The 25,067-nt window shown below is 48.5% G+C and overlaps 1 protein-coding gene across 1 annotated transcript in view; it reads right to left on the minus strand.

Moving 5' to 3' along the window:
- Positions 1–4,211: 4,211 nt before the first annotated feature.
- Positions 4,212–25,067, minus strand: part of esrp1 (epithelial splicing regulatory protein 1) — an 86,840-nt gene continuing 65,984 nt past the window's right edge. The window contains exons 15-16 of the mRNA XM_078398409.1: positions 12,802–12,956; positions 4,212–4,329 (exon numbers count right to left, since the gene is read on the minus strand). Coding sequence (XP_078254535.1) covers positions 4,212–4,329; positions 12,802–12,956 — 273 coding nt within the window. The remainder of the gene's footprint in view (positions 4,330–12,801; positions 12,957–25,067) is intronic.

The raw sequence follows: 25,067 nt of genomic DNA on the forward strand, positions 1-25,067 counted from the left end.
AACTCAGCAGGTCAGGCAGCATCTCAGGAGAGAAGGAATGGGTGACGTTTCGGGTCGAGACCCTTCTTCAGTCTCGACCCGAAACGTCACCCATTCCTTCTCTCCCGAGATGCTGCCTGACCTGCTGAGTTACTCCAGCATTTTGTAAATAAATACCAGCACATTCATACAATCCCCACACACACTAGGGACAATTTACACTAACACCAAGCCAATTTACCCACATACCGACCGGCACGCCTTTGGGGTGTGGGAGGAAACCGAAGATCTCAGAGAAAACCCACGCAGGTTTTCACGGGGGAGAACGTACAAACTCTGTACAGACAGCACCCGTAGTCGGGATTGAACCCGGGTCTCTGGCGCTGCGAACGCTGTAAGGCAGCAACTCTACCCACTGTGCCACCGTCCAGCGGGTGCACAGACCACTGGCATTGTTCAGGTTAAAGCTTGCCGGATATTCAAACAGGAAGAAACACACAATTGGCCCTTCGACTAAGTTTCTTTAATCATCCCCAGAATATTTGCCTACTTGTGTGGGCGATTTGTTAGCCTGGTGCCACTGGAGAGGAGTGAAATTGGGATTAGTTTATTGTTGTCATGTGTAAGTGCATACGTTCATAAGTGATATGGGCAGTATTAGGCCATTCGGCTCATCAAGTCCACTCCGCCATTCAATCATGGCTGATCTTTCAAAAGGTCATAAAGTCATGTGATAGGAGCAGAATGAGACCACTTGGCCCATCTCTCTGCTAACCCCATTTTCCTGCTTTCTCCCCATAATCTCTGACATCCTCCTCTCCCCTCCTCTCCTCTCCCCTCTTCACTCTCCTCCCTCCTCCCATCTCCTCCTCTCCTCTCCCCTCTTCTCTCCTTGCCTCTCCCCTCTCCTCTCCCATCCTCCCCTCCCCACTCCTTTCCCTTCTCCTCTCCTCTCCCATCTCCTCTCCCCTCTCCTCTCCCCGCTCCTCCCCTCTCCTCTCCCATCCTCCTCTCCTCTCCCCTCTCCTCTCCTCTCCTCTCCTCTCCTCTCCTCTCCTCTCCTCTCCTCTCCTCTCCTCTCCTCTCCTCTCCTCTCCTCTCCTCTCCTCTCCTCTCCTCTCCTCTCCACTCCTCTCCTCTCCTCTCCTCTCCTCCCCTCTCCCCTTCCCTCTCCTCCCCTCTCCTCTCCTCTCTCCTCTCCTCTCCCATCCTCCCCTCTCCTCTCCGCTCCCCTCTCCCCTCGCCTCTCCTCTCCTCTCCCATCCTCCCCTCTCCTCTCCCCTCTCCTCTCCCCTCTTCCCTCCCCTCTTCCCTCTCCTCTCCTCGCCCGTTCATCTTTGTCTCCCGGGGGTGCCTCCTGTAGCTGACCTTGAAGGCACTGGAGCCATTGCCCCAGATTACCCTCCCACCGTATGCCCAACTTGCCCAACTTCTCCAGCTCCCTCCCGGTCCCACCGACCGAAGAGCCTTAGCAGATCAGCCAACAAATTTGGATAACATGGATAGGCAATGTTTCGGGTCGGGACCCTTCTTCAGAAAGATACAAAGTGCTGGAGTAACTCAGCGGGTAAAACAGTGTCCCCGTGAGAACGTCAGGATGAGACCCTTCTTCAGGCCCAAGAGGCATTTAGCCCGACACATGAGCCATCAGGGAATAGAGGGGTAGAGACCATGCGCAGGCAGATGGGATTGGCATCATGGTCATCGTGGACTGAAAGGCCTGACCGACATGCTACTATATCTCCCCACCTCCAGTCCCTACCCACCCCCCCCACATTCAGTCTGAAGAAGGGTTTCGACCCTAAACATCATCTGTCCCTCTGATATATACTGTTCTATGTACTACTTTATTCCTATCTCCACCCCCTCCCCCCCGCCCCCCTCTTTCAGTCTGACCCAGAACGCCACCTATCCCTTTTCTCCAAAGATGCTGCCTGACCCGCTGAGTTACTCCAGTGTTTTGTGTCCACCGTTCTTTGTGCTAAGGGTTCTCACTACTGCCACCTGGTGGGCATATCCCATTTGCTCATATCCCTTCAAACCTTTTCCTCTCCCTCAATAGTCAATAGTCAATAGTCGTTTATTTGTCACATACACACAAATGTGTAGTAAAATGAAACATTACCCGCAGTTGAACAATAAGACCAATAAGATTAATCAATAAAAATGCAATAACACATACAATCACAACTAACACCAAACAAAAAGAAACATCCATCACGGCACGGTAGCGCAGCGGTAGAGTTGCTGCTTTACAGCGAATGCAGCGCCGGAGACTCAGGTTCGATCCTGACTACGGGTGCTGCACTGTAAGGAGTTTGTACGCTCTCCCCGTGACCTGCGTGGGTTTACTCCGAGATCTTCGGTTTCCTCCCACACTCCAAAGACGTACAGGTATGTAGGTTAATTGGCTGGGTAAAATGTAAAAAATTGTCCCTAGTGGGTGTAGGATAGTGTTAATGTACGGGGATCACTGGGCGGCACGGACTTGGAGGGCCGAAAAGGCCTGTTTCCGGCTGTATATATATGATATGATATGATAGTGAGTCTCCTCCAGTCCCTTCTCACTGTGATGGAAGGCCACAATGTCTTTTTCTCTTCCCTGCCGTCTTGTCCCGCGGTCAGGCTGTTGGAGTTGCCACGTCGGGGCAGTCGGGGCTCCCGATATTGAAGCCCCCGCTGGGCGGTGAAAGGTCCGTGGCGGGCCGACCCAAGCCCCGCGATTCGGGGCGGGCGAACACGTTGCCTCTGCCGCTGCCGGAGCTCCCGATGTCGGCCCCCATCCAGGGGCCTGCGGGCTTCCGACGTCCACACGGCCCGCGCCGGAGTAGCCTCCGGAGACGAGTCGCAGCCGTTCCCGCAGCATTCGCAGGCAGCCAGCGCCGCAGGTGGTGAGTCCGGGCCGCGGGCTCTGCGAACCAGAGCCCCAGGTGGTCCCAGGTGCATGGCCGGTGGTAGGCCGCAGCGGGAACGGAGACACGACACAGAAACAAAGGTCACGTCTCCGTTCTGGAGAGAGAATTTTACAGTTCCCGTTCCCTCCCACCCCCCCCCCAAAACATAACATACAACACTACTTCATATTAAAACTACAATTCAGACAAAAACAACAAAAAACACAAAAGACAGACGGACTGCAGGCAAGCCGCAGCTGCATCCCGTCCAAAAGTATTTTAAATGCTGTTATGGTACCTGCCTCAACTCCCTCCTCTGGCAGCTCATACCATTTAACCACCACCCTCTGAGTCATTTATTTGATCTCTCTCTCTCTCTGTCTACAAATGCTGCATGATGTTAGTTTGGTTTCAAGTTACACCGCGGAAACAGGCCCTTCGGCCCACCGAGTCCACCCCGCCCAGCCATCCCTGCACATTAACACTATCCTACACACACTAGGGACAATTTTTTCATTTATACCAAGCCAATTAACCTACATACCTGTGTGTCTTTGGAGTGTGGGAGGAAACCGAAGATCTCGGAGAAAACCCACATAGGTCACGGGGAGAACGTACAAACTCCGTACAGACAGCGCCCGTAGTCGGGATCGAACCCGGGTCTCCAGCGCTGTAAGGCAGCAACTCTACCGCTGCGCCACCGTGCCACCCTGCTGAACATTTCCAACATTTTATGGGTTTTTTTTAATCCTGAATTTCTTAACTTATTTACACAGTAGTATGATTTTCTCACTTTGTGGTTGAAAGGAATACAACACTCAGAACACGCAGTGAAAAATGAAGAAGATTCAAACTGGTATAAAAGGTGGTTTTCATTACGCTACATTTCACTACATTAAATGTCAGAACCATTAAAGACAATGGAGATTGAAATGGACATTTTTTGCCCACCATCTCCCATCACCCCAGTCACCCTGCTCCTGTTCCCTCCTCTGTACACCCATCTCCTCTCCCTGAGTCCCATATTTCCCTCGTCTCCCTCCTCGCCTCTATTTTGACCCATATTCCTTCTCTCCAGCTTTACATTTCACTCCTCATCTCCTGTCTGTATCTGACATCCTTTTATCTCCTTTTCACCTCTGGCCTTTGACACTTACGGGTGTCCGAGGTTATGGGGAGAAGGCAGGAGAATGGGGTTAGAGAAAGGTAGATTAGCCGTGATTGAATGGTGGAGTAGACGATGGGCCAAATGGCCTAATCTGCTCCTATCATTTATGACCTTCTGATCCACCCCCCGTTCCCACCAGGTCTGATCCCTTCCACTTGCATCCCTCGCCATCAAGGCCCGTTGTAGCCCTTGCCTCCGTCCGGATCGTCCCGTGAACTGTCGTCCCTCTCCTCTCCTCGCCCGGCCACCTTCAGCCTCCGTGCAGCAGGGGGCGCACTCCGCAGCCGACTGCGGAAGGTAAGACCACCGGGTGTCGTTGCCTGCCCTTTGTCTCGAGAGGTTCGATCCTGACCACCGATCTAGTGCTTGTCTGTACAGCGTTTGCATATCATATCATATCATATCATATATATACAGCCGGAAACAGGCCTTTTCGGCCCACCAAGTCCGTGCCGCCCAGCGATCCCCGTACATTAACACTATCCTACACCCACTAGGGACAATTTTTTTTTTTTTTAATAACATTTTTACCCAGCCAATTAGCCTACATACCTGTACGTCTTTGGAGAGTGTGGGAGGAAACCGAAGATCTCGGAGAAAACCCACGCAGGTCACGGGGAGAACGTACAAACTCCTTACAGCGCAGCACCGGTAGTCAGGATCGAACCTGAGTCTCCGGCGCTGCATTCGCTGTAAAGCAGCAACTCTACCGCTGCGCTACCGTGCCGCATGTTTTCCCTGTGACTGCGCGGGTTTTCCCCGGGTGCTCCGGTTTCCCCCCCACGCTCCAAACACGTGCCGCTGCTGTCTTCCCTCCCCCTCTCCGGTTTTTTTAGTTTCAGTTTAGTTTAGAGATACAGCGCAGAAATAGGCCCTTTGGCCCACCGAACACAGACACAAAATGTTGGAGTAACTCAGCGGTACAGGCAGCATCTCTGGAGAGAAGGAATGGGTGACGTTTTTGGGGCAAGACCCTTATTCAGACTGAAGGATCCACCGAGTCCGCGCCCACCAGCGATCCCCGTACTAAGGTTTCTCACTACTGCCACCTGGTGGGTAAATCCCATTTGCTCATATCCCTTCAAACCTTTTCCTCTCCCTGTAACTCGTCCAAAAGTATTTTAAATGCTGTTATGGTACCTGCCTTAACTCCCTCCTCTGGCAGCTCATACCATTTAACCACCACCCTCTGAGTCATTTATTTGATCTCTCTCTCTCTGTCTACAAATGCTGCATGATGTTAGTTTGGTTTCAAGTTACACCGCGGAAACAGGCCCTTCGGCCCACCGAGTCCACCCCGCCCAGCCATCCCTGCACATTAACACTATCCTACACCCACCAGGGACAATTTATAATCTTTACCGAAGCCAATTAACCGTCAAACCAACATGTCTTTGGAGTGTGGGAGGAAACTGGAGCTCCCGGAGAAAACCCACGCAGGTCAGAGGGAAAAAGTACAAATTCCATACAGACAGCACCCATGGTCAGGATCGAACCCAGGTCTCTGGCGCCGTAAGGCAGCAACTCTACCACTGCGCCACCATGCAGTCTGGTGCGAGGGTCCCGACCCGAAACGTCACCTGTTCCTTTTTTCCAGAGATGCTGCCTGTCTGAAGAAGGGTCTCATTCCCGAAACGTCACCCATTCCTTCTCTCCAGAGATGCTGCCTGTCCCGCTGAGTTACTCCAGCACTTTGTGTCTATCCGATTAAAAAAACAGCATCTGCATTTCCTTCTGTGGTAGGTGGATATAGGTGTGGGGACGCTTGACGGGCAGATGACAAAGACCAGAGGTGAGAAGGACACCAAATAGTATTAGATATGGAGAGAAGAGGTGTGAAATGTAAAGGCAGAGGGAGGGATAGAGGTGGCAGGGGATTGGGAGGAGGGGAGGGGGTACAAAGGGGGGGGGGGGGGTGAGAGGAAAGGAGGGGGGTGTAACAGAATGGGATAAATGGGTCCTTTGGAAGTGCAGCTGCACTGCAATAGAATAACAAGGTGGGGAGCTCCCATGTGAACAAGTTTTATCTTGCTGTTCATGCGCTCGTCCATATTTGCTGCACAACAGGTTCTGTGGAATTCTGATTAAACTGGGCCAACAGGTTAGTCCTGACTCACCCTTGTTTTTTCCCAGCCAGCTAAATATGAACCTAAATAACAACAAGAAGTGAAGATCGACACAAAATGCTGGAGTAACTCAGCGGGGCAGGCAGCACCTCTGGAGGGAAGGAATGGGTGACCTTTTCGGGTCAAGATCCTTCTTCGGACTGAGAGCCACGGGAAAGGGAAACGAGAGATACAGACGGTGATGTAGAGAGATATAGATCGAATGAATGAAAGATATGCAAAAAAAGTAACGACAATAAAGGAAACAGGCCATTGTTAGCTGTGTTATGGAGAGAGTGGTCTCTATTGAAAGGTGAAAGGAGTAGGGACGTGAGCTGTGGTGGGATCATGCTGAAGGTGGCGGGAATATTGGAGGATGATGCATTCCAAATGAGACAGAGGTTCATGTGCATCTCTTCCAATTCTACTGCATTTGGACGGCGCGGTGGCGCAGCGGTAGAGTTGCTGCCTTACAACGCCGGAGACCCGGGTTCCATCCTGACTACGGGTGTTGTCTGTATGGAGTTTGTACGTTCTCCCCGTGACCACGTGGGTTTTCACCGGGTGCTCCGGTTTCCTCCCACACTCCAAGGATGTACAGGTTTGCAGGTTAATTGGCTTTGGTACAAATTGTAAATTGTCCTTAGTGTGTGTGGGACAGTGCTGGTGTACGGGTGATCGCTGGTCAGCACAGACACAATGGGCCGAAGGGCCTGTAGGACAGTGCTGGTGTACGGGGTGATCGCTGGTCAGCACAGTCACGATGGGCCGAAGGGCTTGTTTCCGTGCCGTGCCGCTAAAGTGTAAAGATTTGCTGTTCCTGATCGGCGAATACTTGCGCTCGGTCTGCCAAGGCCTGCTGGATCTCCCAGTTGCTAACCATTTTAACTCCCCATCCCTTTCCCTTTCCCATACCGACCTTTCTGTCCTGGGCCTTCTCCACAGTCAGAGTGACGCTGCCTGACCCACAAAGTTCTTCTTGCTCAAAAACTCCTGCTGATTTTCCAATAATGTCTAAAAATGGCAAAATCACGATTTCCATTTGTCATTCCCCTGTTCCGGGACAGTCAGTTCAGTTTAGTTTAATGTCACGTGTACCGAGGTACAATGAAAAGCTTTTGTCGCGTGCTGACCAGTCAGCGGAAAGACAGAACAGGATTACAATCGATCCATTTACAGTGTACAGATACATGATAATGGAACAATGTTTATTGCAAGGTAAAGCCAGCCAAGTCTGATCAAGGATAGTCCGAGGGTCACCAATGAGGTAGATAGTAGTTCAGGACTGCTCTCTGGTTGTGGTGGGATAGTTCAGTGACCATAAAGCACCTCACTGCTGCTGTTATTTTTAGTGTTGGGGAGTTGAAGGGGTGAACTATGGCATCCGGCTGAAGATGCAAGGGACCTTGCCTTCTGTCTGCCCGAACGAAACCCTCTTTCTCAATCCGATACCTCGACCAGGAAAGAAGGAGATTACAAGAAGTGGTAGACATTTCCCAATCCATCACGGGTACAGACCTCCCCACCATCGAAGGGATCTACAGGAGGCGCTGCCTCAAATAGGCAGCCAGCGTCACCACAGAACCACACCACCCTGGCCACGCTCTCATTTCACCCCTGCCATCGGGAAGAAGGTACAGGAGCCTGAAAACTGTAACGTCCAGGTTCAGGAGCGGCTTCTTCCCAATAACCAGTAGGCTATTAAACACTACAAACTTCAAATAAACTCCGAACTACATAGACTTGGGAGCATTGTTTTCGTCTTTGCACTATTATTGTTTGGTTTTTTAATATATTTTTTACAATTTTTCCAAAGCCAATTAACTGACAAACCTGTTCTCCTGAGATGCTGCCTGTCCCGCTGAGTTACTCCAGCATTTTGTGTCTACCTTCGATTTAAACCAGCATCTGCAGTTTTTTTTCCTACACATGTTTGGAGTGTGGTAGGAAACCGGAGCACCCGGAGGAAACCCACGCAGGTCATGAGGAGAACGTACAAACTCCATACAGACAGCACCCGTGGTCAGGATCGAACCCGGGTCTCTGGCGCTGTGAGGCAGCAACTCGACCGCTGTGCCATCGTGCCGCCCCTTAAAGGAGACCCTCATTTGTTATTTGTGTTCCAAGAAAGCTAAAGCAATTTAACGAAGCTCTTCAGTTTCAATTGGCATGGCAAGGGTTAATGAAACAAGGATGAAAATCAATAAGGCCCCGAGAATGATCCAATTATATTATGGCACGGTTATCTTTCTTTCTGGTTACGTTTGTTTAAATGTATTAGTGTTCGACCTTTATGGCCCTGGGGAAGGGAGGGAAATATTTAAAGAGTGTTGTTCTGCCTGATTGCACACAGCAATCCATATTTGAAATGAAACAGAGAATGCTGGAAATAATCGGTGTTTATCGAGACAGAGAAAGATTGAGCTTTCCCGGTTTTTGATGCAACATCAGAGCTTTTAAGACCCTTTGATTTGAAAGCCTGTTTGCAAGCAAATTGGTTTAGTTTAGAGATACAGTGCGGAAACAGGGCCTTCGGCCCACTGAGCCCGCACCAATCAGCGATCCCCGCACACTAGCACAATCTTACACACACGGGACAATTTACAATTTTACTGAAGCCAATTAGCCTACAAACCTGTACGTCTTTGGAGTGTGGGAGGAAACCGGAGCACCCGGAGAAAACCCACGCAGGTCACGGGGAGAACGTACAAACTCCGTACAGACAAGCACCTGTAGTCAGGATGGATCCCGGGTCTCTGGCGCTGTGAGGCGGCAACTCTACCGCTGCGCCACCGTGCCACCGCCAAATTTAAATATTGTTAATGATAGTTCGTGTTGTGGTCTTTATTTAAGAAGGTCAGCATGGATAAACTAAGGAACTACAGGCCAGTGAACCATACGTCAATGGTGGGAAAGTTATTGGAAGGGATTCTAAGAGGAGGGATTCGTTCGCATTTGATTAGAGATAGCCTGGTTTTGGTTTTAGCAATTGATTGATTGATTGAGAGATATAGAATGGAAGCAGGCTCTTCGGCTCACCGAGTCCACAAGACCTTAAGACATAAGAACAGAATTAGGCCATTCGGTCCATCGAGTCCATTCTGTCATTCAATCATGGTTAATCTATATTTCCCTCTCAACCCCATTCTCCTGCCTTCCCCCCATAACCCTCGACACCTGTACTAATCAAGAATCTGTCAATCTTAACCTTAGAAATATCCATTGACTTGGCCTCCACAGCCTTCAGTGGCAATGAATTCCACAGATTCACCACCTTCTGACTAAAGAAATTCCTCCTCATCTCCATTCTAAAGATGCGTCCTTTTATTCTGAGACCATGGCCTCTGCCACTACTGGAAACATCCTCTCCACATCCATTCTATCCAGACCTTCCAATATTCGGTAAGTTTCAATGAGGTCCCCCCCCTCCCCCCCCATCTAAACTCCAGCGAGCACAGGCCCAGCACCGCCAAACGCTCATCGTATGTTAACCCGATCCCAGACCAAAATATCACTCAAAATCCTTGTCATCATTTTATTTAGCATTGAACAATACAGTATCGAAATGTTATGACAAATATACAATTGAGAATACTGCATTACCTTTAAAAAAAATTATTCCTTTGACATTTCATGCATTTAAACATTTGGATAACAGACTTACATGACCTAACTCTGAAATACACTCAGGCAATGTCTTCCTGAACTTAATATTCTGCATAAAAAGCTTTATTCCACATTAGTGTTCACAGTTGCTTATTTCTAACATTTCTGGTATTGTGGGCCAAAGGGCCTGTTTATGTGCTATACAATGTTCTGTTGTACCATTGCAGAATATAATTGCACTGTGGCAATTGTACAATAGAGCTGCTGCCCTACAGGGCTCACAGCGCCAGAGACCCGGGTTCGATCCCGGCTACGGGTGCTGTCTGTGCGGAGTTTGTACGTTCTCCCCGTGACCCGCGTGCGTTTTCTCCGAGATCTTCGGTTTCCTCCCACACTTCAAAGACGTACAGGTGTGTAGGTTATTTGGCTTGGTATGAATGTAAAAATTGTCCCTAGTGTGTGTGCGTGTGGGATAGTGTTAGTGTGCGGGGATCGCTGGTCGGTGCGGACTCGGTGGGCCGAAGGGCCTGTCTCCACACTGTACCTCTAAACTAATATCTTTGAATGGAATTGAGGAAAAAAAAAACTAGAAATCTATGATCTAAACATGCATAAATTTGTGTTATTTGAATTGCAGAACAATTAAACTAATGATGTTAAAAAAACATTTTCTACCTTGCATCCTCATTATGAACAGACCTGAAAATGAAGTTCAGTTCAGAGTTACGTAATAGAATAACATACAAAATCTTGCTCACATTGTCCAAGTATATAAAAGGCGTATTAGAACCTTACTGTATAATTGGTACTTGATATTAATTACTTTAGAGGGCACATGGTTTGAATAGAACTGATAGTGTGTACGTAAACAATTTACATGTTATACAATCATTTCAATATGATTTTTATTTTATGCAAAAAGCTGCATTTGCAATAAGTGGTGAAAATCTTATATTAAAATCTTTTAAATAGCAGAATAAATAAACTTCCAAGTTTGGGGAAACTGAAGGAAAAAATGACATGGAATATTTCCATGTCACCGACAAATTGCAAAGGTGCGCCTTGTGAAGAGATTGGATTCTATCGAGGAGGAAAGATTGTCCTATACAGATCATCCACTACAATAATGTTATTCATGAAAGGAAATGGAACATGCAATTGATGAAACCAAACGGTTTGTGCAGAAGGGCGGCACGGTGGCGCAGCGGTAGAGTTGCTGCCTTCCTGCGCCAGAGACCCGGGTTCCATCCTGACTACGGGCGCTGTCTGTACGGAGTTTGTACATTCACCCCTGCGTGAGTTTTCTCCGATTTCTTCAGTTCCCTCCCACACTCCAAAGAAGTACAGGTTTGTAGGCTTGGTATAAATGTAAATTGTCCCTACAGTGTGTAGGATAGTGAAAATGCACAGGGACCGCTGGTCGGCGCCGGCTCGGTGGGCCGTAGGGACTGTTTCCGAGCAGTTTCTCTAAGCTAACTTAAACGTGAAACAGTAATGATTTTTATACATATGACCCGTGTTATAATGCATCACGGTTAAGCTGTAGTGTCATGTTCAGGTGCAGTATGGCATTTAATGGTACAGAAGAGACTTCTGCAGAAGTGTTAATACATTTGTTACTGAGAGACCTTGTGCATATATTTATTAGAGGAATAACTGGCAGAAATGAATGCTATTCAGATGTGTTACTGAAATAATAACAACCACCACAGCATTAAGAAGACATTTGGACAGGAACGTGGATAGGAAATGTTTGGAGAGATATGGGCCAAACACCGGCAGCTGGAACTCGTGTAGATGGTCAGTACGGGCAAGTTGGGCTGAAGGGCCTGTATGACTCTATGTCTAATTATACAGAAGTACCTCAAGCAAGGAAATTCTTTGTACAGGTGTACTAGTTATTCTGCACCGGCAGGTTACAGTGATGAAGGACACTTAAGATCCCTGTAAAGATGTGTATCAAGATATTAAGGATGTGCTGCAATAAAGATTTTAAAAATCCATATACATTTATGATAGTGCTAATTTAGAGGGAAGAGATTTAAACTGATGTATCATACTAATAAATGGCATAAATATGGCTTGTCACAAAAGGGACACAGAGTGCTGGAGTAACTCAGCAGGTCAGGCAGCATCTCTGGAGAACATGGTTTGGTGGCGTTTCAGGTCGGGACCCTTCTTCAGACTCTAAAGAAGGGTCCTGACCAGAAACGTCACCTATCCATATTCTTCTGAGATGCTACCTGGCCTACTAAGTTACTCCAGCACTGTGCCCTTTTTTGTAAACCAGCATCCGTGGTGCTTTGTTTCTACAAGTGTCTAGTCAAGTTGTATATTGATTAACAGAGATGAATGTTATATATACATTATTTCCTAATGTTAAGAATGATATTGAATTTCCTAAACATAAGTAACAAACTTCATAAAAGCCTAAACATTTTACAGATGATGATAATGAAACAGAATTACTATTTTGTGATAACGTGCACGTTGATTCAACATCATTCTTCTTCAATTCTCATCTTACATTTGATAACAGATATCACTATTTGTTCCATCAACATATGATGAATGTTTGTCAGCACTGGGCCTGTACGCGCTGGAGTTTAGAAGAATGAGGGGGGACCTCATTGAAACGTACAGAACAGTGAAAGGCTTCGATAGAATGGATGTGGAGAGGATGTTTCCGCTAGTGGGAGAGTCTAGGACCAGAGGTCACAGCCTCAGAATTAAAGGATGTACCTTTAGAAAGGAGATGAGAAGGAATTTGTTTCGTCAAAGGGTGGGGAATCTGTGGAATTCTTTGCCACCGACGGCTGTGGAGGCCAGGTCAGTGGATATATTTAAGGCAGAGATAGATAGATTCTTGATTAGTACAGGTGTCAGAGGTTATGGGAAGAGGGCAGGAGAATGGGGTTAGGTGATTAGAGATAGATCAGCCGTGATTGAATGGTGGCGTAGACTTGATGGGCCGAATGGCCATATTCTGCTCCGATCACTCGTGATCTTATGAACATACAATATATGAATGACACACATCATATCTCACACCAAGTAAAGATCCACATAGCGACTGCCAATGTGCTGGTGATTCTTGTCCAACACAGCTTGCTTGGCAACCTCCAGCGATGGAAACGTCACGAGAGCATTACTGCTGGATGGTCCGTACAAGTTGGATGTCATCAGCACCGACTCGGGAGGAATCTGCGTCAGTAAAATGACAAAAACAATTCAGCTGGAAAGGGGTCAGAGAAGATGCATGAGCATGTTGCCAAGGCTCGAGGGCCTGAGCTCTAAGGGAGAGGTTGAGCAGGCTGGGTCTCTATTCCTTGGAGCGCAGGAGGATGAGGGGTGATCTCATAGACGTGTACAAAATGATGAGAGGAATAGATCGGGTAGATGCACAGAGTCTCTTGCCCAGAGTAGGGGAATCAAGAACCAGAGGACATAGTTTTAAGGTGAGGGGGGAAAGATTTAATAGAAACCCGAGGGGCAACTTTTTTTTTGCCACAAAGGGTGGTGGGTGTATGGAACGAACTGCCGGAGGAGGCAGGTACTATTGCAATGTTTAAGAAACATTTAGACAGGTACATGGATTGGATAGGTTTAGAGGAATATGGGCCAAACACAAGCAGGTGGGACTAGTATAGATGTGATATGTAGGTTGGTGTGGGGAAGTTGGGCCGAAGGGCCTGTCTCCACACTGTCACTCTCTGATCTATCATGCGGGATGTATATCATACATGAGTAGGAAGGAACTGCTAATGCTGGTTTACACCAAAGATAGACACAAAATACTGGTGCAACCCAGCGGGTCAGGCAGCTTCTCTAGAGAAAAGGAATAGGTGATGTTTTGGGTCGAGACCCTTCTTCAAATTCATTTTGTAATAGATAACCAGAAATATGTCCACCAGTCCCACTCCAACGGTGAAATCACAGCACCTAACATGTCTCTTTTGAGTAACATTTTCCCATCGCCTGAAGATGAATTGGTTCATTTGAACCAGTAAATCCTACATTGCTTGAAAGTGTTGCTGCACCTGTTTCCGGACAGGTAAGTATCTGTAATTCTTGTGAAGACCCGTAAACAGCTTGACCTGTGTCCCAGGGATGTTCGAGGGAGAGTGACGGTGAGACAAACCGAGATGAAGAGAATCCTATTTCCAAGAGAGCTTCGACCTTTGAAACCTCAAATGATGACATAAGTTGTCCAGAGTTCGCGGTCTCTTTCTTCTTCAAGGGGCAGCACAGTTGCACAGTGGGGGAGCTTAGATTAGTTTAGAGATACAGCACTGAAACAGGCCCTTCGGCCCACCAGGTCTGTACCGACCAGCGATACCCGCACATTAACACTATCTTAAGGGCCTGTCCCACTTAGGCGATTTTAAGGCGACTGCCGGTGACTAGGCTGTCGCCGACAGTTCGCCGGGGTGTCGTGGGCATGATCGTGAGGAGTCTTCCAAAGATCGCAGTGGATCGTAGTGGATCTCGGCGCGTCGCTGAGAAATCAAACGGTTTGAAATTTCTCGGCGACAGCTGGCTTGTCGCCAGGTATCGTAGCTTATTGCGGGCGCTGTCTGTCGCCTGCTGCCCCCGGGTTTGCTAGGTTCTCTTAGATGCATTTAGAATCACGTAATATTAAAATAAGTAAAGTCATTTCAAAATACCATAAAATGCTTGTGTTTAACGAATTTATTTACCGTCAGGACATTTGACAGGTGGATTGGGGGCGACAGTTTGACGGTCAGGTAAGCGTGGGGATTTTCAAGACCCGAAACCGTCACCCATTCCTTCTCTCCAGAGATGCTGCCTGACCCGCTGAGTTACTCCAGCATTTTGTGATGCACCCCTAAACAACATCAGTCCACCCAGCACTGCATCATTGTTTCTGAAAGCACACTCTCCAATGACCTGGCGAGGTGGGGATCACTCTACCTTACTTGTCTTTCCTTACAAGGACTCCATCTCATGAGCCATTTAAATACAGAACCATTCTTTGGAGTGTGTGCACATTGTCCTGGCCTGGTCATGTATAAATTCTTGGCATTCCTCTGCTAGACACTGATGCAAGGCTGGGTCTCTATTCCTTGGAGCGCAGGAGGATATGAAAGACATCTATTAAAAACTCGTATCACCGTTTTTCGGCTCATCAAAGAAAAATATTTTGTTCCTGGTTTTTCTTGGATTCCTTCCAGAGTTTACTTATACATTATGCATTCGTTTCTAAATTCACACTGGTGTGTTGAGTGTTAGGCAAGATGTTTTGTCAAAGAGGTTGTGGGAATTGGAACTTAGGTTACATTTGACCGAGTTTTCAAATAACATTGCTCCACCTCACAATGGGTCCCTGGCATCCTGACAGGATGGTCACAAGGCCAGGTGCACTTAAAGCACCTTTCATTCATTAGTTCATAAGCTCAGAGGTGAAGGCAGTAGAATTAGGCCATTCGGCCCATCAAGTCTATGAGTGAGAGGGGGAAGAGAGAGGGGGGGAAGAGGGGGGGGGGGAGAGAGAGGTGGGGAGGGGGGGAGAGAGAGGGGGGAAGAGAGAAGGAGGAAGAGAGAGGCGGGGAAGAGAGAGGGGGAAGAGAGAGGGGGAAGAGAGCGGGGGAGAGAGAGAGAGAGGGGAAGAGGGGGGGAAGAGAGGGGGGGGAGAGGGGGAAGAGAGCGGGGGAGAAGAGAGAGGGTGGGAAGAGAGGGGGGTGAGAGCGAGGGGGAAAGAGGGAGGGGGAAAGAGGGAGGGGGGTGAGAGAAAGGGGGGGAGATTGGGGAGGGAGAGGGGACAGAGGGGGGAGAGAGATGGGGAGAGAGAGGGGGAGAGAGAAGGGAGGAAGAGAAAGAGGGGGTGAAGAGAAAGAGGGGGGGAGAGAAAGAGGGGGAAGAGAAAGTCTACTCCACCATTCAATCATGGCTGATCTATCTCTCCCTCTTAACCCCATTCTCCTGCCTTCTCCCCATAACCTCCGACACCCGTACTAATCAAGAATCTATCTAACCCTGCCTTAATAATATCCATTGAAATGGCCTCCACAGCCTTCTGTGGCAATGAATTCTAAAGTATAGTTTAGTTTAGTTAATCGTGTACCGAGGTACAGTGAAAAGCTTTTGTTGCGTGCTAACCAGTCAGCAGAAGGACAATGCATGATTACAATCGGTTCATTTACAGTGTATAGATACATGATAATGGAATAACGTTTTAGTGCAAGGTAAAGCCAGCAAAGTCCGATCAAAGATAGTCCGAGGGTCACCAATGAGGTAGATAATAGTTCAGCATGGCTCTCTGGTTGTGGTAGGATGGTTCAGTTGCCTGATAACAGCTGGGAAGAAACTGTCCCTGAATCTGGAGGTGTGCGTTTTCACACTTCTGTACCTTTTGCCCAATGGGAGAGGGGAGAAGAGGGAGTGGCCAGGGTGCGACTGGTCCTTGATTATGTTCCTGGCCTTGCCGAGGCAGCGTGAGGTGTAGATGGAGTCAATGGAAGGGAGGTTGGTTTGTGTGATGCACCACCCTCTGACTAAAGAAATTCCTCCTCGTCTCCTTCCTAAAGGAACGTCCTGAAATTCTGAGGCTGTGACCTCTGGTCCTGGACTCTCCCACTAGTGGAAACATCCTCCCCACATCCACTCTATCCAAGCCTTTCTCTATTCTTGGGATTTAAACTTCAATTGATCTGAAGTTTTAATATCAAACTATCCCAGGGCAACTCTGTTGGACACGACTCACTCCAAAATCATTTCTTTAATAGCTTTTTAAAAATTAATGTTCATTTGGTTTAGTGTAGAGATACAGCCGTCATTGCACAGCTGAAACGAATTGTCCAATTATATTTTAATCTGAGAAATTTATATTCCCACCAGATGTTTAACTTAGTTTGGAGATACAGCGCGGAAACAGGCCCACCGAGTCCGCCTCGACCAGCGATTCCCGCACACTAACATTATCCTACACACACTAGGGACAATTTACAATTTTACAGAAGCCAATTAACCCTAACCCTACAAACCTGTACGTCTTTCGAGTGTCGCCGGAAACCGGAGCACCCAGAGAAAACCCAAGCAGGTCACGGGGAGAATGTACAAACTCCGTACAGACAGCACCTGTGGTCAGGATTGAACCCGGGTCTCTGGCGCTGTAAGGCAGCAACTCTACCGCTGCGCCATCGTGATGCCCCAATTCTAGGGATTTGGGCATTATGGTAAACATTTAATGACCATCCTGGGGTCACAAGAGACTGCAGATGCTGGAATCCGGAGCCAAATGCAGACTGCTGGAGGAACTCAGCGGGTTAAGCAGCATCTGTGGAGGCTAAGGAATGGTTGATGTTTTAGGTCAGGACTCTAGTCCAGCTGGTGTAGATGGGACATGTTGGCCGGTGTGGGCAAGTTAGGCCGATAGGCCTGTTTCCACGCTGTATCACTCTGTAACTCTCTAAGACTGTATCGGGACATCCTGTCATAAGACGTTGAATGGAATTGTCGACTATTCCTTTGGCTCCACAGATGCCACCTGACTTGATGAATTCCTCCAGCAGTTTGTATTTAGCATCAAAGCTTGAGGTGGGCTATCTTTTTCAATTGCTGGTTGCCATTTGATGAACCAATGGTTTTATAGATTAATTAAATCATGAGAGGAATAGGTCGGGTAGATGCACAGAGTCTCTTGCCCAGACTAGGAGAATCGGGGATCAGAGGACATAGGTTCAAGGTGAAGGAGAAAAGATTTAATATGAATCTGAAGGGTAACTTTTTCACACATAGGGTGGTAGGTGTGTGAAACGAGCTGCCAGAGGAGGTAGTTGAGGCTGGGACTATCACATCGTTTAAGAAACAGTTAGACAGGTACATGGATAGGACAGGTTTGGAGGGATATAGGCCAAATGCAGGCAGGTGGGACTAGTGTAGGTGGGACGTGTTGGCCGGTGTGGGCAAGTTGGGCCGAAGGGCCTGTTTCCACACTGTATCACTCTATGACTCTATGACTCTAATGAAGTGTTAGTAATCTTGCTCTGGGACTGAAGGCAAATGTCGGACAAACTAGAAGACACAAAGTGCTGGAGTAATCAGCGGGTCGGGCAGCATCACAGGATAACACGGTGAGCCGATGTTTCTGGTCGGGACCCTTCTTTAGACTGACTGAGGGGTGGGGAGAAAGATAGGAGAACTTTTTCAAAGTAGGCATACATTGAGGAGATTTCGCAGTGGAGCAGTGAAGTACAGAAACAAGTAACTATGGATGCTGGTTTACAAAAGAAGACACAAAGTGCTGGAGCAACGAAGTGGGTCAGGCAGCATCGCCGGAGAATACGTAGGAAGGAACTGCAGAAGCTGGTTTACACCGAAGATAGCCTAAATGCTGGAGGAACAGGCAGCATCTCTGGAGAACATGGATAGGTGACGTTCCGGGTTGGGATGACTGAAGAAGGGTCCCAACCCGAAAGGCCACCTGTCCATGTTTTCACAAAGATGCTGCCTGACCTGCTGAGTTACTCCTGCACTTTGTACCATCTTCAGTATTACGTTTTTGGTACGAGTCTTCCATTTTAGGCACGTTATGAAGGAGATGAGGAGGAATTTCTTTAGTCAGAGGGTGGTGAATCTATGGAATTCTTTGCCACAGAAGGCTGTGGAGGCCAAGTCAGTGGATATTTTTAAGGCAGAGATAGAAAGATTCTTGATTAGTGCGGGTGTCAGAGGTTGTGGGGAGAAGGCAGGAGAATGGGGTGAGAGGGAAAGATAGATCAGTTATGATTGAATGGCAGAGTAGACTTGATGGGCCGAATGGCCTAATTCTGCTCTTAGATCCAATGAACATGACTGAATGCCACTTGGATTATTGAGCTCATTGATCCAGCTATTCAATTAGCCGTAGAAACTGCAGATAGAAACATAGAAAATAGGTGCAGGAGTAGGCCATTCGGCCCCTCCAACAAACACACCCATTCAATATGATCACGGCTGATCATCCAAAACCAGTACCCCGTTCCTGCTGGTATACACCGAAGATAGACAGCGGGACAGGCAGCATCTCTGGAGAGAAGGAATGGGCGATGTTTCCGATCGGCTGGTTAGCTGAGATCCTGAATGCTGCCAGCCTGGATGCACCAGCAGTTGAAGCAGCTCGATTTAGGGATGGAGACATGAAACAGGTCAGGTCTTCCTATCTGCACATCCAAAGGACCGAACAGCCATTGCAATCTCACACCTTCGATCCCTTACGTGAATCATTGGTGTAAGTTAACGATAAATCAGGAATCACAAATTAGGCTGGCAGTGGATCTCCATAAAGAAGGGCCAGTTGCCGCATGATAGGTTTGCCACATCATAGAGTCATAGAGTGATACAGCATGGAAACAGGCCCTTCAGCCCAACATGATAGGTTTGCCACATTAAGCATGGCCAAGTGTGTCATAGAGTCGTAGAATGATACAGCATGGAAACAGGCCCTTCAGCCCAACATGCCCACACCGTCCAACATGTCCCAGCTACACTAGTCCCACTTGCCTGCGCTTGGTCCATATCCCTCCAAACCTGTACTATCCATGTACCTGTCTAACTGTTTCTTAAATGTTGGGATAGTCCCAGCCTTAACTACCTCCTCTGGTTACCCCTCAGATTCCTATTAAATCTTTTCACCTTCACCTTAAACAGATGTCCTTTGGTTTTTGATTCCCCTACTCTGGACAAGAGACTGTGCATCTACCCAATCTATTCCTCTCATGATTTTATACACCTCTATAAGAACACCCCTCATCCTCCTGTGCTCCAGGGAATAGAGTCCCAGCCTACTCAACCTCTCCCTATAGCTGAGACCCTCTATTCCTGGCAACATCCCCGTAAACCTCTCCAACTTGACAACATCTTTCCTATAACACGGTGCCCAGAACTGAACACAATACTCAAAATGTGGCCTCACCAAAGTCTTATGCAAGTTCAACTTGACCTCCCAACTTCTATACTCAATACTTTATCACCCAGAGAATTGTGAATTTGTGGAATTCTCTGCCACAGAAGGCAGTGGAGGCCAATTCACTGGATGAATTTAAAAGAGAGTTAGATAGAGCTCTAGGGGCTAGCGGAATCAAGGGGTATGGGGAGAAGGCAAGCACGGGTTACTGATTGTGGATGATCACCCATGATCACAATGAATGACGGTGCTGGCTCGAAGGGCCAAATGGTCTCCTCATGCACCTCTTGTTCTGTGTTCTATGTTCTACTCAATGTGCCAAAAGCCTTTTCGACCAACCTATCTACCTGCGACTCCACCTTCAAGGAACCATGCACCTGCACTCCGAATTCCTTCTGCTCTCCAACACTCCCCAGAGCCCCACCATTCACTGTGTAGGTCCTGCCCATGCAACTCCTCACACTTCTCTGTATTAAACTCCATCAACCATTCCTCAGCCCACCTGGCCAACGGATCAAGATCCTGCTGCAATTTGCATTCTGTGCTATTCATCATAACATTGTCACCAGGTATCACAGAATTAAACTATAATTCAATGGAATAATCACAAATCATTTTATAAACTCATGTGAGGAAAAATATCAAATAGCAGTTAAAATTAAAGACAACCGTTTTGTTTCCCATGTACAAAACTGTTTCATGTGCTTAGGTGCAGAGATATATATAGACTTGACTTCATACACTTCACCTCCAATTTCCATCCTGCCCTTAAATATACCTGGACTATCTCCGACATCTCCCTCCCGTTTCTGGACCTCACCATCTCCATCACAGGAGACAGACTAGTGACGGACATTTACTATAAACCCACTGACTCGCACAGCTATCTGGACTACACTTCTTCCCACCCGGTCCCCTGCAAAAAGTCTATCCCCTACTCCCAATTCCTCCGTCTACGCTGCATCTGCGCCCGGGATGAGGTGTTTCACACTAGGGCTTCCGAGATGTCCTCGTTCTTCAGAAAAAGGGGCTTCCCCTCCTCCATTATAGATGAGGCTCTCACTAGGGTCTCTTCTACATCCCGCAGCTCCGCTCTTGCTCCCCCTCCCCCCACTCGCAACAAGGACAGAATCCCTCTCGTTCTCACCTTCCACCCCACCAGCCAGCGGATCCAACATATCATCCACCAACATTTCCGTCACCTACAACGGGACCCCACCACTGGCCATATCTTCCCATCCCCTCCCCTCTCTGCGTTCCGCAGAGACCGTTCCCTCCGTAACTCCCTGGTCCACTCGTCCCTTCCTACCCAAACCACCCCAACCCCGGGCACTTTCCCCTGCAACCGCACGAGATGCAACACCTGTCCCTTTACCTCCCCCCTCAACTCCATCCAAGGACCCAAACAGTCTTTCCAGGTGAGACAAAGGTTCACCTGCACCTCCTCCAACCTCATCTATTGCATCCGCTGCTCTAGATGTCAACTTATTTACATCGGCGAAACCAAGCGCAGGCTCGGCGATCGCTTCGCTGAACACCTGCGCTCGGTCCACATTAACCAAACTGATCTCCCGGTGGCCGAGCACTTCAACTCCCCCTCCCATTCCCAGTCTGACCTTTCTGTCATGGGCCTCCTCCAGTGCCATAGTGAGGCCCACCGGAAATTGGAGGAACAGCACCTCATATTTCGCCTGGGCAGTTTGCAGCCCGGTGGTATGAACATCGACTTCTCCAACTTTAGATAGTTCCTCTGTCCCTCTCTTCCCCTCCCCCTTCCCAGATCTCCCTCTATCTTCCTGTCTCCACCTATATCCTTCCTTTGTCCCGCCCCCGACATCAGTCTGAAGAAGGGTCTCGACCCGAAACGTCACCCATTCCTTCTCTCCCGAGATGCTGCCTGACCTGCTGAGTTACTCCAGCATTTTGTGAATAAATCGATTTGTACCAGCATCTGCAGTTATTTTCTTATACTATATATAGAAGAGACTGTTTTATAGATCATATGGTCATGTCATAAGGAGTAGTAGAATTAGGCCATTCGGCCCATCAAGTCTACTCTGCTATTCAATCATGGCTGATCTATCTCTCCCTCCTAAACTCAATCTCCTGCCTTCTCCCCATAACCTCTGACACCCGTACTATTCAAGAATCTATCAATCTCTGACTTAAAAATATCCACTGACGGCCTCCACAGTCTTTTGTGGCATTATTGATGACATTATGACATTAATAAGATGAAAAGATCATAAGATCATGATATAGGGGCAGATTGAGGCCATTCGGCCCATCAAGTCTGCTCTACTGTTCGATCATGGCTGGATCTATTTGTCCCTCTCAATCCCATTCTCCTGCCTTCTCCCCGCAACCCCTGACACTCTTACTAATGAAGAATCTTTCAATCTGTTTTGAAAAATACCCAATGACTTCGCCGCCACTGCCACCCGTGGCAGTGAATTCTGCAGATTCACCACCCTTTTATGTCCTTTTATTCTGAGGCAGTGCCCTCTGGTCCTAGACTCTCCCACTACTGGAAACATCCCCTCCACATCCACAATGTCCAGTCCTTTCATGAGCTAAAATTGCTGAATACAATCCTGTCTTTGCCAGATGTTCACTCATAGTGCGGCATGAGGGTGCGGAAAAGCTTTACCAGATTATTGCCTGAATTAATCGGTATCAGCTCAGGTTGGACAAACTAGGAAGATGAGGAGAGGTCTGATAGTAGTACTATATAACTAGACCAAGTGGACCCGTTGGGCCCAAACCTCTCCTGCATTGGTTCAGCACCCTCTCCTCCCACCCCTCCCCTCCCTCTCCTGCATTGGTGCAGCACCCTCTCCTCCCCCCCTCCCCCTCCCCCCCTCCCTCCTCCCCCCCTCCCCCCCTCCCCCCTCCCCTCCCTCCCTCCTCCCCTCTCCCTCCCACTCAATTATCCTCCCTCCACCCCCCCACCCCTCCCCCACTCCATTATCCTCCCTTACCCTCCCTCCAACCCCCTCCCCTTCCCCTCCTCCCGCTTCCCCTCCTCCCGCTTCCCCATTATCCTCCCTCCTCCCCCTCCCTCCCCGCCTCCCTCCCTCCCTCCCTAGGATAGATTTGAACTTTAAAATGAGAATAACTTAAAAAATATAACACCGATTTCAATGAAACTTCTTCCATTAGCACCAAAGGGATGACGGTGAGTAAGGTGGGCCTAAAATTGTCGCACTATCGTGTACCGTTTTGGCTGTAGTTCAGGAACAAACAAACAAACAAGAGTTTTAGTATATAGATTATTAGCCACCCAAAGGGCAGACAGTCAGAACCATATTCAGGTTTGTAGGCTAATTGCCCTGGTATAAATATAAATTGACCCTAGTGCGTGTAAGATAATGGAAGTGTGCGGGGATCGCTGGTCGGCATGGACTCGGTGGGCCGAAGGGCCTATTTCTGCTCTGTATCTCTAAGCTAAACTAAACTAAAACAGACACCGGTACAGCACAGGAAGAGGCCCTTCGGCCCACAATCTCGTTGCACATGATGGCAAGTTAAACTAAAATCCCCTCTTCCTGCATGTGATCCATATCCCTCCATCCCTTACATATCTGCGTGCCAGTCCAAAGCCTCTTAAATGCCACCTTCGTATCTGCCTGCACCACCACCCCTGCAAACTGGTGCAACCGGAGAAAACACACGCGGGTCACGGGGAGAAGGTACAAAGTCCGCACAGACAGTGCCCCTAGTCTGGATCGAATCCGAGTCTCTGGCGCTGTAGGGCAGCAACTCTACCGCTGCGCCACCGTGCTGCCATTTTATACAGTGCTACATTGCAACTGTAATCAATGAACGTCAGACAGGAACTGGAACGTTTTCAAGGTGTTCACTCCAGCCTAAGAACACACAGGATGTCTTGACTTCAGTGACGGAAGATGATCGGTGAACTTTTAATTACAAAAAGCACTGAATGTACGATGGGTGTTTTACTTAGCTCACACAAGCTGCAGTAACTCCACCGTCGTGACTGGAAGGGATAGTAAGACATCAATTCCATTTGTAATGTTCTAGACGCACAACTTTCAAAGTAGTTATAGAGTCATACCGTGTTGAAACGGGCTCTTTGGCCCAACTTGCCCACACCAACTAACAGTGTAAGAAAATAACTGCAGATGCTGGTACAAATTGAAGGTATTTATTCACAAAATGCTGGAGTAACTCAGCAGGTCAGGCAGCATCTCAGGAGAGAAGGAATGGGTGACGTTTCGGGTCGAGACCCTTCTTCATACTGATCCAACTAACATGTCTCTTTGTAGGAAAGAACTGCAGATGCTGGTTTAAATCGAAGGTAGGCAAAATGGCGGCGCTGCGCTGCAGCTACGGCTCAACTGCAGTCCGTTTGTCTTTTGTGTTTTTTGTCTTAATTGTAGTGTTTAGATGTGATGTCGTTTTTTGTGGTTGTGTACTATGTGTGGTGGGGGGGGGGGGACTGTAAAATTGTCTCTTCCGAACGTAGACGCGACCTTTTTTCTGGGTGGTGTCTCCGTTCACGCTGCGGCCTACCATCGGCCAAACACCTGGAGCTGGCGGCCTCCAGCTGGGACCACTTGGGGCTCTGGTTCGCAGAGCCCGCGGACCGGACCTGCCATCTGCGGAGCTGGCTGCCTTCGGAGGCTGTGGTGGCGCTGCGAGAGTGGCTGCGACTCGCCTTCGGAGGCTCCGGAGTCCGCGGGCCGCGTGGATATCGGCAGCTCCCAGGCCCCTGGGTGGGGGCCGACATCGGGAGCTCCGGCAGCGACAGTGTCTCCGCCCGCCCCGAATCGCGTGGCTTGGGTCGGCCCGCTGCGGACCTTTCACCGTCCGGTGCGGCCTGAAATAGGCCGCGGGATTTTTCTCCTCCCGGAGGGGGCTTGAATGTCGGGAGCCCCGACCGCCCCAACGTGGCACCTTCAACAGCCTGACGGCGGGAGAAGACGGCCGGGGAAGAGAAATTACATTCTGGCCTTCCATCACAGTGAGGAGGGACTGGAGGAGACTCACTGTGATGGATGTTTCTTTTTTTGTTTTGTGTTGGTTTGTGATTGTGTGTGTTATTGCTTATTTTTATTGCTCTTATTGTTGGACTGAGGGTAATGGAATTTCATCCAAAAGAATTGTTTTTTTAATGACAATAAAGGTTATTCTGATTCTGATTATTCTGATGCTGGAGTAACTCAGCGGCACAGGCAGTATCTCGCAACCCCAAACGTCTCCCATTCCTTCTCTCCAGAGATGCTGCCTGTCCCGCTGAGTTCCTCCAGCATTTTGTCTACCTTCCAACCAACATGTCCCTCTACACTAGTCCCACCTGCCTGCGTTTGGCCCATATCACTCTAAACCTGTCCTCTCCATGTACCTTGTTCTTAAATGTTGCGGTAGTCCTTGCCTCAACTACCTCC

The sequence above is a fragment of the Rhinoraja longicauda genome, chromosome 4 (assembly GCF_053455715.1).
Source record: "Rhinoraja longicauda isolate Sanriku21f chromosome 4, sRhiLon1.1, whole genome shotgun sequence".
NCBI lineage: Eukaryota > Metazoa > Chordata > Chondrichthyes > Rajiformes > Arhynchobatidae > Rhinoraja > Rhinoraja longicauda.